General features: G+C 34.1%; 3 protein-coding genes across 3 annotated transcripts; all 3 read left to right on the forward strand.

Moving 5' to 3' along the window:
- The first annotated feature begins 447 nt into the window (after positions 1 to 447).
- On the forward strand, positions 448 to 3,257 carry LOC120330675 (uncharacterized). Its single transcript, XM_039397561.2, has 3 exons — positions 448 to 701; positions 1,017 to 1,249; positions 1,892 to 3,257. Exons 1-3 carry the CDS (start codon positions 617 to 619, stop codon positions 2,093 to 2,095), a joined length of 522 nt encoding a protein of 173 aa, XP_039253495.2. The 5' UTR covers positions 448 to 616; the 3' UTR covers positions 2,096 to 3,257.
- A 1,259-nt stretch (positions 3,258 to 4,516) lies between these two features.
- Positions 4,517 to 6,905, forward strand: LOC144424476 (sodium-coupled monocarboxylate transporter 1-like). Its single transcript, XM_078113816.1, has 6 exons — positions 4,517 to 4,659; positions 5,105 to 5,215; positions 5,332 to 5,422; positions 5,505 to 5,622; positions 6,200 to 6,267; positions 6,747 to 6,905. Exons 1-6 carry the CDS (start codon positions 4,517 to 4,519, stop codon positions 6,903 to 6,905), a joined length of 690 nt encoding a protein of 229 aa, XP_077969942.1.
- A 6,675-nt stretch (positions 6,906 to 13,580) lies between these two features.
- LOC120331312 (sodium-coupled monocarboxylate transporter 2-like) lies at positions 13,581 to 15,159 on the forward strand. The gene is made up of 4 exons (XM_039398384.2): positions 13,581 to 13,663; positions 13,789 to 14,104; positions 14,380 to 14,555; positions 14,959 to 15,159. Exons 1-4 carry the CDS (start codon positions 13,637 to 13,639, stop codon positions 15,061 to 15,063), a joined length of 624 nt encoding a protein of 207 aa, XP_039254318.2. The 5' UTR covers positions 13,581 to 13,636; the 3' UTR covers positions 15,064 to 15,159.

Below are 15,159 nucleotides of genomic sequence, written 5' to 3' on the forward strand. Positions count from 1 at the left end.
CATCATATTCTCAATGAAAGTAATAAAATTAACTCAATACAGAAATCGAAATATGCAAAAAACGACCATATTTTTTTGATTTGTCAGAATTATCATGTGCGAATGCTTATGTTTTGGTTTATATTTTAGTTTTTTTAAACGCTGTATATTCAAGCTCTGAGTTTGAGAGTGACTTTGCGTAAATAAATGAAAAGTAATGTTGTGAGAAATAAATTTTAATTGCGTATTTCACAGGTCATAATAGATATCCTGTATATCTCGGATCTATCAATCAAACTACAGCCGAGGGAATTTCTCCGTATATTTGATTCTATAAAAGCCAATGCGGTTAGCTCAGTACGATAGACAAAAGTGCATGATGGGGGAAGGCTTCGCAGCAGAAAAGCATATTCTACTCTTTTAAAATTTGACTGCAGTATAAGCTATCTTGTAAAAACTAAGACAATTTGCATCGTTAAAAAACGTAAATATATATAATTAGTTTCTTTACTATCCACTAAAAAAGATGTCTTAGAATTTATGTGTCCCTGATGTATTTTGAAAATACCTGTTGATATTCCAAAATTTCTTTTTTACAGATATTCATGTCAACAAACATTAAATTAATATAACGATAATGAAAGTACCGATTGCTTGCTTCCTAGTTCTTATGGTTGCTGTAGGCAAATCAAAGGGAAAAAGAAACAGACTCGTTGTACCAGGCAAGTGTATTTTTTTGTATGATTGACATTTTATATGGCTTTTCTATATTTTTCGGATCACCAAAATCTTAAATTTTGACTGAGAAAAATCAGTGTGATTCACTATTTTTCCGTTCACCCTTTTGTGTTTAGTAAGTTTGTATTCTCTTCATTAATAAATCTAATATTAATATAATACTATGTAATAGATCTAGTATAATAATGATGAAAAGGGATTATTAAATCACCATAGCAACGGGAACATAAAGCGCGCCAATGAAACTGAATTTTTATATCTTTATTTATTATCGTTAATGTTGTTTCGCGCGTTTACAGAACCTTTACCGGAGGAAGAATTTTGTCTAATAAGTTGCAAAGGGGCATGCTATTATCAAATACAAAGGACCGTACCTTTACAATGGCCAGGTGCAGACGGAGAATGCGATAACTTGCGCGAGGGTGGACATTTGGCGAACATATATAACCGAAGGTGTTACAATGACATTCGTGAAGCATTAATAAAACGGAAAAGCAGAGGACAATTTCTCATTGGAATGAAATACCAACAGGTATGCCAACCATCACCATATTTTAGTCAACAGTCAGCCTACTGTTTGTGCATATTTTACCTGCAATACTCAAATATAGCTATTTCTTTATCGGCCTACTTTAAATGTTGCTATTTCAATCCCAATGATTTGGTAACATATATTTTTGTTTAAGATCTAATAATAATTTTGCAATTCTTATGGAGTCAGCAGAACCAATATTTATTTAAAATCAATTAATATTAGCTCATATTTTTCAAGTCTTTTTCGATTTTGTATGAATGACATACGTTTGTTCCAACGGTGTGGATGCTTTATTTGCGATATCTGTAATCAGCTTACTGAGCCAATAATAGTTTTAACCGTAATATGTGTACCAGGTTAGGCCATAATTTTATTCCGATTTTCTATATTTTAATTCTATTACGAGTTCGGGGACTGTTTGTGTTAGCCAAGTGGATATACCCCCGCCCATAGGCTTCCGTCCCTTCACGTTCATACAATTTGATGTGAAGTAGGCAAACAAAATTAGTTACCTCCATATTAGTACACATACTTCTGGAGCACCAGGAATAGTGCTGGCTAATAATAATTGATGCCTTGCCTCAAAATCTCAGAGTTGAGCAAAATGTATAGCGTAATTATAAAACCTTGTTCTCATAGGAATTAAGCAACCTCGGAGACAAACTCAATTTATACAACAGCGAAGATCGAGTGAAAAATCCAAGATGGTATCGAAATCGACCTAATCGTATTGGTCAAAAAGAAATAGTTTTGATAATCGGCCAAAAACCAAAATTAAGTGGACTGAGAAATGTACTTGACGGTGGTCTGCATCAAAAAATCTTGTGTCAAGTCGAAAAGTAGCGATATCAATGAAGAGAAAACTAAAGAAAAAATGCAATTCAATGTACTTCACTATGAAGAATGTACATTCATATAAAGAAAGAATATAAAACCTCTGAAGAGCAATTGTGCCCACTGTCTCGTATCATATTTATAATAGTCAAGCATTTTTATATAAAAATATTGTATTTATCAATCGTCTATCTTCAAAATATGGTTGGCCTATCTGTGAGATAAGATTCTGCTCTGCACATGTGCGATCGCCTGCACTTGAAATTTGAAAAATCTTCAGTTCGAATCTTATCATTGGAACACGTCGATAGTATTTTTTATTCTTGTAGAAGTCATACAGTCATATATATATTGTAATGCCTTATTTTCTTATTGCTACTGTTAGTATATTAAACTATAGTAAGTAATTTATAACAAGGTGCAATATTTTGCCTAAATAAAATAAATGTATTTAAAAAGTCTGTGAATGAATGTTATAATACCATGTAACTTTTTGCGTCAGTATGTAGAGTAGGCAAGACGTAAATGTCATGCGGGGCCGATTCATAGTCGTCCTCGTATTATGTCTTTATAACACTATAGTAATAAATCGTCTTGATTGGGCAGATGAGACGGAGGGTACAAATTGTCCACGAGACCACGTCGGTTTTTAGACCCTTAGTCTTTTCACACCCCATCTCGCGCGAAAAACAAAAGTGTCATAATCAAACAATTTTTGAAGTTAGGTACAATGAAGTATTTTGTGAACTGAGCATAAAATCTCATTGGTCCTATTGTTTCCCTTGCAGCTCAGCAAAGTTCGGGGTATTCAAGTATTTTTTTCATTACTTCAGACAATATAAATATTAGTTTATTGCCGGAATGTCGGTGCGGATTGTTTTGGCGTGAACTACATAAAAGTAAATAGTGTAACAGTGATAGCATTTTCGAATCTGCATTGCGTTTGATTCCAACCAATTGTACCATCCCAAATCATGCTTGGCTAGCTATAGTGCCGACTATTGAACCGTATACAACGTCGCTGAGTGGTTTTCACTTTACATAGTCTTGTAACTTTGCATAACCCAAACATTGATTGATCCACTGCCACCGTTATATGGAGATGTTCCCGAGAAATATAATACAATAACTACAAAAATCGTAGTAAAATATCGGGTTTGTAGGAATCGGGAAAAATCTGAAAAAAAAAAATATTAGCCCCCTGGCGATTTCTTCAATTTACGATTTACTGTAGAATTTGGTCAGAAATATTTGTGTTAATTTTCCAGATGGCCCTACCTGTACTCTGAAAACGAATTTGCAATTGAAACATCATTATTTTTCATACCTCAATTTCGTACTGCGTGGCTCCTGAATTTTGTTTGTTGCAGCCATCAGAATTTAGGAGAGCAACCATATTTGAAATGTATGCTTACATTCAAGTACAAACTGATTCGTTGTCCGATATTTTGAAAAAATGTCCTAATGATTCACATATTTTATATATTTATTTCTGTGTAATACGTTTTCATTTTGGAAAAGAATATGCCCTCTATTGAACTTACGCTGTCATTGTAAGCTACTATTCGTCGAAATAGAAATGACTATTTGCTTTTCACCAATATCTACAAAAGCGGTTAAATGGCAAACATCAATTTCATATTTACAAAAAACCTCATTTCCAAGCACAATCCACAAAGTCAACATGTCGTTTTTAACTTCTTAATTTTTATTTCAATATTGATATTTCAACTGAGGGATCAATCAAAATAGTTGTAAAGCTGACAAGTAAGATGAAATGAAATTCAAACACTCAAACAGAAAAAAATTCAATATTGACCTGAAGCGGAATTATGTAATAAAATAGTACGCAGCTCTCAAGTCCTAGCAACAAGATAGAAGCAATAGTTTCTATAGCAACGGTCACATTCCGAGGACTTCGACCCAGAAAGGCTACACTACTGTGTTGGAAAAATCATATATTTTTTTATTAATAACTCCTCTAACTTTTTATGGAAATGTTTTGGTGAATATCGCTTCAAACTTTGATTAGAAAACCAGCTTGAAAACGTATACTCTCTTGAATATTTTTTTAATTTCAACATTTTCCCTCTTTTATCTACGACCTCGATTTTCTTTATTTACATATCAGTTTGAGGAAAAGAGAGAAATAGTAAAATGGTCGAATACGTTGACGTGTACCTAAACGGCAAACAGTGGAGAACGAACGACGATTACAAACCCTCATTTTCGAAATAGGCTCACTAATAGAGTAACAAGTGACAAAACGATTTTGGGATGTAATCATATCTTAGATTATGGAATATTATTTTAAGTGGTATTGTATTTTTTTTATTTCTAAATATTTTTGAAATACAAAAAGAAAACTTAATCTGAAGATGTAATTTTGTAGATTGTATACGGATACATCCTGATCCTATATAGAAAAATATGTCGGAATCTGGTTTTACCTTCTCTGTGGTGGATTACGTCGTGTTTGGATTGATGTTGTTTTTATCATTTGCTATTGGAATATATTATGCATATCGTGAGCGCAACAGCAAGTCTGCGAATGAATATCTGAATGCTACAAAGTAAGAGGCACTTTTTTAAGAGTTTACCACAAGGAAACATATTATCTTGTTGAATTAATATTTTCCATATACTCGTCTACTGATATAATTTGATAATCTATAGTCAATGTTACATTTTATTCTTTTAACAATCGTATTCGAGCATACTTCTTTTTAGATTGAATATTAAGAAAAATATATCAAGTGATTTAGAGGCGGATACAGATAACAATGGATGTAGAACGAAATTAATGGCATTCAACAAAGCTAGATGAAAAAGATTTTGTATTCTAGACGATTTTAGTCAAATTGTATTTTCCAAACACACTTTGACATAAACAACTTCCCAACAACAACTAGTTGTATTAGATTCATTCAATTAATAAACTGAAAAGATTTCTTTCATATCTATAACTCAAAAATCTATTTTTTCTGTCGTTGTTTATTTGTTATATTTCTTATACAGATCTATGTCGATGCTGCCGGTTGCAATATCATTATGCGTTACATATGAATCTTCCCTCAATTTACTCTCCATACCCGCGGAAATCTACTTATATGGGTCGATGGTTTCTTGGTAAGTTTTATCGTTAATACCGGAGTATGATATACAAGAAAAACCCGATAAAATATAGAAGAAAAAGTAATACAAATTTTTCCAAGAAACAAATTTCAGAGTAAACTCTATTTCAGGGGATTGATTGCAACAATAGCTTCGCCGTTACTAGCAGCGCACATTTTCGTGCCTACTTACCATGCAGCGGGGATAACAAGTGTATATGACGTAAGTACGCAAAATATATTATTTGCGTTAAAATATACTGGTTGGTGATATAAAAATAACAGTTTGATCACTTTTGTTTTAGTACTTGAGATTGCGATTCAACAGAGTGACACAAATTTTGGGTACTTTAACGTACATGTCGGGCGCGCTCGTATATTCTGGAGTCAACATGTATGCACCTGCTATTGCATTTGAAGCAGGTTTGATTTTATTTCATTAACTGTGTGAAGATGAGTTTCTTACATTTCTATGTGTATACCTATACGTTAAGTATAAGAACCAATAGGTCAAATTAAATCGTAAGACATAAGGTGACCCAACAAGAACAGAATCCATAAATTTATTACTTACTTCAATGAAAATGGATGTGTTTATTCAATTTTGTTTGCATTTAAACCCGTGTTTGTATGTATACCCGAAAGTTTCAGAAATTCAGGACGCTTGGAACAAAAGTTATGTTCCGTATAAAATATGTCCAAAATGACCTCCTCGGCGTTTGATAAAGACTGCATCTGTTGCGCAAAATTGCCAATCACTCACTAGGTTTTCTGCAGAAATGTACTTTCTGCAGTCGGGATATGTCAATAGCACGTAATGTTTACTCGGAAACAGCACCTCCGAATAAAATTTTAAAGTGCGCGACATGGGCAACCATTACCGAACATGCAGCCTGAAACCAAAGACAAGTGATTTGAGGCGTTTAAAATAGATTGAATATCAGTTCAGAAAAAATAATAATATTGTTACATTCACATTTACAAAAATTCTTTCTTCCAGTATCTGGTTTCAATATTTGGGGAAGTATTCTCTCCTGCGGCGTTGTTTGCGTTTTTTACACAACTTTTGTAAGTATTTCAAACAATTTTGCATTTGTTACTACAGCTTTTGTCGGATTAAGGTTTTATTTGCTGTGTTCTCGAGTTTGAAAAGAGCGAAATTTTAAAAATATAGAGGCAAAGAAAAGGGTCTCAGAATATCTTATAAAAACTAACTGAGTAAAAGATGTTGATCAGACTCTTTGATTTATGGGTACGAAAAATAAAAACGTTAAGTAGTCAAGAGAAGAACAATGAAAAACATGATTCCAATTAAACCATTTTTCATAATATACGATTTCCAAGCATTAATCACTACATTAAATCAAATAAATAACTTCTATTTTTAGTTATCCATTTTATATATATATATGAAGAAGTTGTCATTTTGACAGAACACGTAATTAGACAAATATGCTCGTTTGTCAAAACATTTTTCTTGCCTATTATTATCTGATACTCTGCCGTCAGTTTTTTACGTTCAATTATCCAGAATATAATTATTTTAGGGTGGATTCAAAGGAATCGTATGGACGGATGTGTTTCAATCATTCGTAATTGTAATTGGTGTCATAGCTGTCGTTATTAGAGGCGTTATGATAAATGGAGGATTTGCAGAAATTTGGAACGCCGCTTATGAAGGAGGAAGAATCGATTTTGTGCAGTGAGTGAATTTATATATAATAATGCAGTTACAGTATAATGACTGAAATATCATAATGCAGCGTTTCAGTCATACCAGTTGTGGACGGATACTTATCTTCGTATTTATTCATTTCTCTGAAAACATTGCAAGCTGTATAATGAATATCATTTAGAAGTATGTTGACCTATTGTATGTGTCTTTTCTCGATATATTGTGGTATGAATAAAGCAAGGGCCAAACCTCATTGCGCGGCCACATTGTAGATGACAGTTACCTACATTTATTGGGAAGTAATTGTCAATTACGTTTTCCGAACCGGCCAAAATAATCTTAATTAAAAATCAATAATAATTCATTGTGCTTACAAACCAGGCTTGTCTACGAGACATATTTTTCTCTCCCATCCCTCAGCAATTTATGTCTGTCCTATCCCATGGAATTCTCATTGGAATACAATTCAATAAAACTTATTAAATTTATGAAAATTTCGGAGTGTCTACTACAGTGGTTCTCAACCTTTATTCTTTCGTGGCTCACGTCCCATGCACTGTGGCCCATTAACGTTCATTATGCAAGGGAAAAACTACAAAAAATCTTTTTGCTAAAATAATTCCTTCCACTTTGAAAATGAAAAATATACTATTTATTAGCTATAAACAGCATTATCATTCATTTCTAATACAACCAAATTTAATTAATTTATCAATAAGTCTAACAATTTTTAATGGATTTGTGGCCCAGCTGAAAATAGCTCTGTAGCCCAGCAGTTGGCCATGGCCCACTGGTAGAGAACCGGTCTCTACAAAAAGACATAAAAAATTTATTGACTTTCTTAACTTTAAAATTCAGAAGTATTTTCTAATTATGACAATTAAGTATCCCTTTGGCACTCTTATTCTATTTCTGAGTCACTCTGCCCATTCAGCAAATTATAAATTACCTGCTTATCGACTGTTTCTAATAATTCAGTTAAATTGTGTAATTATTTAATCATTTTTTTTATGTTACATACAATTCTCATGCACACATAGTTTATAACAGTAGCAGGTAACATCCGTTTTTATAACTAAACAACAATCCGGCGCACTGAATAAACGCTCTACTACTGCCTATGGCACTGGTATGGGCAATGGCCAAAACAATTTTTGCACCAGCTTTTAGAAGTGGATACCTGTGTTCATTTTTCCAATAATCTAATGGTTGTGAATTTGGTTGCCGTGATTTTTTACACATGAAACAAAACAAATAAGTAGAAGGGAGAGTAAAAAACATGTAAAAGTTAAAAAAATATAAAGACTGAAGAATAAATCTGACGTAATCTAGTTGGCATGACATAGCTTCTGGCCCATGGGAAATACAAATGCTGCGTGCTTTCTAGGGCTGGAATGGTTAACGGTAACCGATTATATATGGTTAACGGTTACGATTTATTCCGACCTTTAACTGACATCTTAGGTACATATCACCTTTATACTGTACAATTTCTTCAACAATGATTAGTTCATCGCAAATTCAGTTCCGTCATCGTTTAATTTAAAAGAATATCACTAACTGTATCGATAAGCATCCAAAAATGTAAAAAAAAACTAGTACTTTATTGCTGATCATGAAAATTTGACCAAGATAGGTTCGGAATCAGTTTCCGGTCAGAAAATATAATTCATGATTTTATAGCAAGTGTGTCTAACACTGAAAGTTTTGTTTCACAAATGACCTTTAGTAACGGAGTCGGTTTTACTAAAATACTTTCATATGTCCGAAGTACGCTGCATATCTCACGCAGTAGAGCAACCATGAAACTATGTCTATATCAGTGAATAATTGTAAGATTAATTTTACCCGGTTAACGGTTAAAGTGTTTCCCATCCCACGGGATGTTTCCCATGGGAATCCCCGCCTTGTACGAACTATTAATTCAATAGAAAATGCATATCTGAATCATGATCAAAATTAAACAAAAATATTGTTATATTATTTATTGTTCAAGTTTCGAAACTGATGTTCGGATTCGACATACATTTTGGTCAGTGGCGTTAGGCTCTCTCATAACCGCCACAGCTGCGTACGGAACGTCTCAAACAGCCGTTCAGAGATTTTTGAGTTGCAAAAGTCTGAAAGAATCACAAATGTAAGTTCATTTAAAAACCAGTAATAATTTAGTTATAAACGCCAGTTCAGGCAATTACTCCACCAAAATTGAACGAAACTTGTTGAATCGAATCCACGAAGGCTAATTCCGTACTCGTTTGGAATCAGACCTGATCAGGAATAACGACATGAACTTAACTATAAATTAACTCCAATAAAAAAAAATCTATCTCAGTAGAATAATCTACTCGAGGATCGCTGATATTTAGTCCTCACGACTCTTATAGTTTGGTAAGTTGCAATGAAATGGTGATGGTTATTGTAACGATATTCATATCTAATTTTATTTTACTGAAAGCAACAAAAGTCACCTATATCTGTTATATATATAAACATGCATCATTCAGCTACGCTATAATATAAGATACTAATTTTAAAAGTAAGTTAAAATATAGATATCCCGAAATATGCAGACCAATAAATAAATAATTGATTGGTTTTTGGGTTCGTAAACTCTGTTTTCCGTGAATCAATTCATTGTAGGGGAAGGTGGGGTACGTTGGGACATGGGGCACAGTGGAAAATCAGCTATCACACTGATACTATATCCGCAATCCTGTCCGCGGCTCGATGTTCCAATCCGCCCTTCGGTGAGTTACAACGTCCCCGCGAACGGACAACGGACGGGTAGAGCGGCGCAAGCTATGGGGTGAAATTGGTTTTGGAAGGTTGAAAAAAAAATTTCACCGTTCCAGTTTTTTCTTTTTTTTTAGTTTAGCCTTTCCAACGAGACAAACCATCGTCTGATATTCTTTAGCGTCAGTCCACTGTAAAATATTCCTAACGTTAGCGAGTGGCTGTGCCTTCCGAATTTTGCCGTGGGATGGTCTGAAAATATTTGTTTCCTATGGGGAACAATGGACCGGGGTTCAGTGGGACATGCTCTACAGGGCACAATTCGACAGTGTTTGATACAATAAGTGCTTAGAGACTTAGAGATGCGTTATATCTTGTGTAATATAATGGTTTCTTTCGACCCATGGCCCAATATGGAATATATTCGAGAATCAATAATATTTCCAAATTTAGATTCGAGGAAGGAAATAATCAAATTTTTTTGCAAAATGTTTTGTCAAAATATCTGAACAATTTCAGTTGAACATTGATTTTAAAAATATTAAATCTTCAAATTCGAAGTCCCCCCGTACTTTAGACGATTATGCTGATTAATTGCTTATTTTTAAGGGCATACTTCGTTGAATTTTGACAGACTGACCCATTGTGCCCCAGGGTCTGTCCGATTGTGCCCCACAAGTGGGGTACAGTGGGACACTTGACAGACGTTTTTCAAAGCATTTTGGTAGTAAGATGTGTGTCGCAAGGGAATTTCTTTGTTGCTGAATAAAAACTACATTTACCCCTCTATGCATTAGTCCCGCAAACTTAAGAGAATATGCAGAATTAACGGCTCAAAATATGCAAAAGAAAAAAAGTGTCCCAACCTTCCCCACTTTCCCCTACTATGTTAACTTACTTGAAACAGGCATATTTTACCGTTTCATACATTTGGAGTTTTTAATATAGTCAAGCTAAAATATATGACTAATTCGTAAAAACATCAACTTCAGGACTGCAGTGGTAAACGTCGTTGGCCATATTTTATTGTATGGAATATCGTTCCTAATGGCAATCGTTGCTTACTCGCATTACAGAGGATGTGATCCGCTTGAGCGAGGATGTATCAGCAAAATTGATCAGGTTTGTATTTTTTTACTGGAATCATTTGTTGCGTATTTATTCATTCTGATTGTGAATTCTAAAACTTAAATTGACCATATCCTGAAATTTAGCAATTCGCTGAAATACTTTTTGAAATGGCAATTCAGAAATTGTTTGTGATGAACGCCGTTAACATGCTTCAAATACAAATTGTATTATCTGCCTGCCTAATACCCCGTCATAATTTCCGTTCATATTTCTGAAAACTGAACGTGTTAAATCATTTGACATGGGCATTGAGATAATATAAAATTGTATCTATTTTGTGATACAAAGTTAAATTTAGTCAAAGATTTCCAAACTCCATTGTAACCTGATATTGAAATGCTATAGGCTTCGCTGTGAATCTAACGTTACTCTATTTATAGTTGCTACAAATAGAGTAATATCGGTACGAAAGCGTATAGTCGCCGCGACTTCGACTGACCACGCCACATCGTAACAAACGCGAAGCCGCCACACGGTGCAAACTCTTTTATATTTTGTTTACGTCATCACACACACACACACAAAAAAAACAAATCCCATAAATCCTACAAAAATTTACAAAATATTTAAAAGTAATAGGCTTCTGTCGACAACAAAAGTCTTTAACTACTGGAAATTTCGGAGTTATTGTTTCAGCAATTAAAGAGAAAGCGATTTTGTCTTAACAACAAGAAAAAGCATTCGAACAACATTATACCAAAATGATCTATAGGTTTACTTCGTGTTCAATAACGCTTATGTAATTATTGTATAAAGAACGATTTTCCGAATTTTGACCCCGGAAAGACTCTCTCTTTCTATACTTAACCTCTGCAAACAAATTATACTCCTATTTCGAGAGTATTTTCGCTAGTTGACGTATACACATCGGTTATGACCATCATTTCGATTCGTACTGTTCGGAACTGCTTGCTATTTAAAAATGCTGGTAATTCTAGCATATTTTATCCTTGGTTTCATTACTGCATCTAATTCTAAACTAAAATGTAACGAAGAAACAAATGACCATCTTTACGGAAATTTCGGAAACATGATCATGCTCACAATCAAATCTGAAAATCTGTCTGAGAGGAGAAATGTTTGAGCGACTGCAAAGATTTAGATTGTTACGTGATCGTGAACATCTTGCTGATTAGCCAATGTTACGTAGAAAAAGAAGTAGAGGGACAGGGGAAACACCCTTTGCATAATAGTTTCCGCAGGAATAAAATAAACAATTTCATATTAACAGATTATCCCACTCTTTGTAATGGATGTATATCATAACTACTACGGGATACCCGGGCTGTTTCTCGCCTGCATTTTTGCTGCGACATTAAGGTAAGTTATGCCTTAGTTGCAAAAATCCACACATGGCGTGCAACAAATTATGGTCACATATAGATTTCAGGGTTCCATTACATTTGAACCCACGTACATTTGAACCCATGGCAATTGAACCTGTATGCTATTGCACCTATGGAATTTTTTTTTTCTTTCGGATAGTTGAACCCACACTAACCCTAACCCATGGGTTTTAGCACCCGCATATAGATTGAACCCGTGGATATACACATGGGTTCAAATGTACGTGGGTTCAAATGTACGGTCACCAGATTTCAGCGGTAAGGGGATTCATTAATTGGGAAAATATTCTTGAATGAATTTCATTCAAATACTCATGTATTCAAATTCATTAGCTCTTTTTTTTAGTTTTTGTAAATCCGGCATATACCTATTTCGGACCTGTTGAAGTATGCGCCCAAGATGGCGCACAACCTGAATTCAGGTTGTGTACAACTGTACAAGGTTAGGGTTCAGGTTGTGCGACATCTTGGTGCGCATACTTCAGGAGTACCTCTATTTCATCAGAATGCTGTGTATTCAGTTTTTAACGCAAACTATTATGCTTCTTGGGGCTTTAAATATTGAAAGGGTATTTCGTTTTGCAGTACGATTTCATCAACGATGAATGCATTGGCATCAGCAGCAATGGATAATATTGTTACACCTTATACGAAATTTAACGAGCGAACTCAATTTTATATCTCCAAAGGTGAATCCTACATCGTGAATAATAATATAGTAATTTTACATCTAGTTAATTCCGGGCCGGAATTAGAAGATCGGAGGCCATAGGCTATGCCATTTGTGAGGGCCCTCTTCAACAGTGAGGTCGTAAAAAATCCATCATGACGTCAAAATAAACATTCCACGGTTTTTAAAATACTGATAATTTAAATTGTCATTCCATTTTTTGTAATAAATGCTTTTACTATAAAAAAATCCCAAATAGTGAGGAAATAATAATTCTTAGATTCGTTGTTGCATAGGCCAATTGTCAAAGCTCTATATCGGTATTTTGACATCTTTTGCAAAAGTATTAAGGCATTCTCACATTCAAAACGGTTATTTAGTCTAAATTAGATTTGTATGTTTCGAATGTTAAAGGGAGTGTTTGGAATTGGGCCAAATGATTTATTTGACCGTATTTATTTTTTTCGCGTTGTGAAGGGTAAATATTTGGAAAATTATTATTACCTGAATATAGTTCAAAATTGAATGTCGAGTACCCTAAGACTTGATGCGACAGCCTACCTTGCGTAATGATAAATCTGGCCCTGAATTTATCTAATATTGACAACAAAACTTCAAAAAAAAAATAATGGGTTGATAACCGTCAATTTTATGAAGATAACTTTTTTCAAATAACGAAAATCTGTAAGGAATATCCCCCACGCAAACATTTATGAGGTGAATAAATTGTTTTAATTTTTAACTTCAGGAATGGTATTTTTCTTCGGAGTTGTTTGCATCGGAATCGCGTTATTAATGACAAATGCATCTGAATTATATGAAGCAGCTCTCAGTTTAGCAACAATCACCCTGGGACCCCTACTAGGATTATTTACTCTGGGAATGCAATTTCCCTTCGCAAACTGGAAGGTATGGATTAAATCTAAACTAAAATTGGGAGTAAGATATGTTCATAACTTCCAAAACTTACCTATATAAAATGCATTAAAATATATTTAGAATTGAAAACACTAAAAAAGTCAATTCCATAACAGGGAGCTTCTGGTGGTGTGATATGTGGTATTGCTTCAGCGGCATGGCTTTATATCGGGAGAAAAAGCATAACACAGTCAAACGATTTTGTGAGAAAAATGGAACTTACTGCAGATCAATGCAATTTTACATGCAGTGGAGAGGAGATAGTAACTAACTACACTACTCTTGGTTACTGGACAAAACCAGTAGAAGCAACTACAGTTCCAGAAATTTATGATGATGATGTCCCGTTTTATACATTGTCTTATCGATACATCGGCGTTGTTGGTCTTATCGGTTGCATAATCAGTGGCTGTATCATCAGTCTTCTAACAGGTGAATGAAAAATACTTTCATACAGTTTATATAAAACTTTCATCAAATATATCACATGTTGAGAGGCTTGGAATTTATTTGATTGGCCTACTTACGGCCGATTAAACAAACCTTGGTCTCGCGAAAACATGTACAAGTAAATTTTAATTATCTCATACCAAACATCGGCGTGGTGTTCAGAAGATAAACTGAACCGTCGCGCCCTAAAGGTTACATCGTTTGGTCAATGAACTGTGTACAGTATAACAACTTCAGTAATTTTGTTCTATATTTAGGTGGATGGAGAGATCGCCACAAGATAAATCCGAAGTTATTGAGACCACTTTTCGATCTCTGGATTTTCAGAATATGGATTCCGGAAAAAATCAGAAAGTTTCTACGATTTGGAATTGAATGGAGTGAAGATGACAAGGATGATGAGTTTGAAACAAAACCAGAAAAAAATAAAATAGTAAGTACTGTATAAAATCCAGGTAATTACGTATGCTGTCTATTAATATAACTTACAAGTTAACAATAACTCCTAAAAAAGTTTTACAGACAGGGAATTACATTTACTGCTGATATAGAGCAGTCAATGTCAACCAACTTTGGGGCTAAATATGTATATAATACAATTTGATGTCAAATCAGCATGTAGTACTGAACCAAGCACGAGCATTTTTAAAGCTTCTGGTCAACAGTGAAACTGCACAAATACCAATATATTACTAAGAAATCACATAATGAAGCGTGACAAACTGCCAACGTCTGTCATTATTTAATAACGCTAAATTCATAACGTTCTCTACGCGAAATAGATTTGGATCGGAAGTCTCTACAAATATTTAAATTTCTATTATATCATATTGTAGGATGAATGTATTGGAGTTTATTCAGTGAAAATTGATCCTGACAACGTAAATGCAGACGTCCGTTTTGGGGATGCTGAACACGCCGTAAAAATGAGAAGTTTGTAAACAAATGAAAACGTCAAAAACCGTTAGATATCCATGAAGAAATAAATATACAAGCTACTCTTATTTAATGATTATTTTTCCTTGTATCATTGAATA

The sequence above is a fragment of the Styela clava genome, chromosome 6 (assembly GCF_964204865.1).
Source record: "Styela clava chromosome 6, kaStyClav1.hap1.2, whole genome shotgun sequence".
NCBI classification, from domain to species: domain Eukaryota; kingdom Metazoa; phylum Chordata; class Ascidiacea; order Stolidobranchia; family Styelidae; genus Styela; species Styela clava.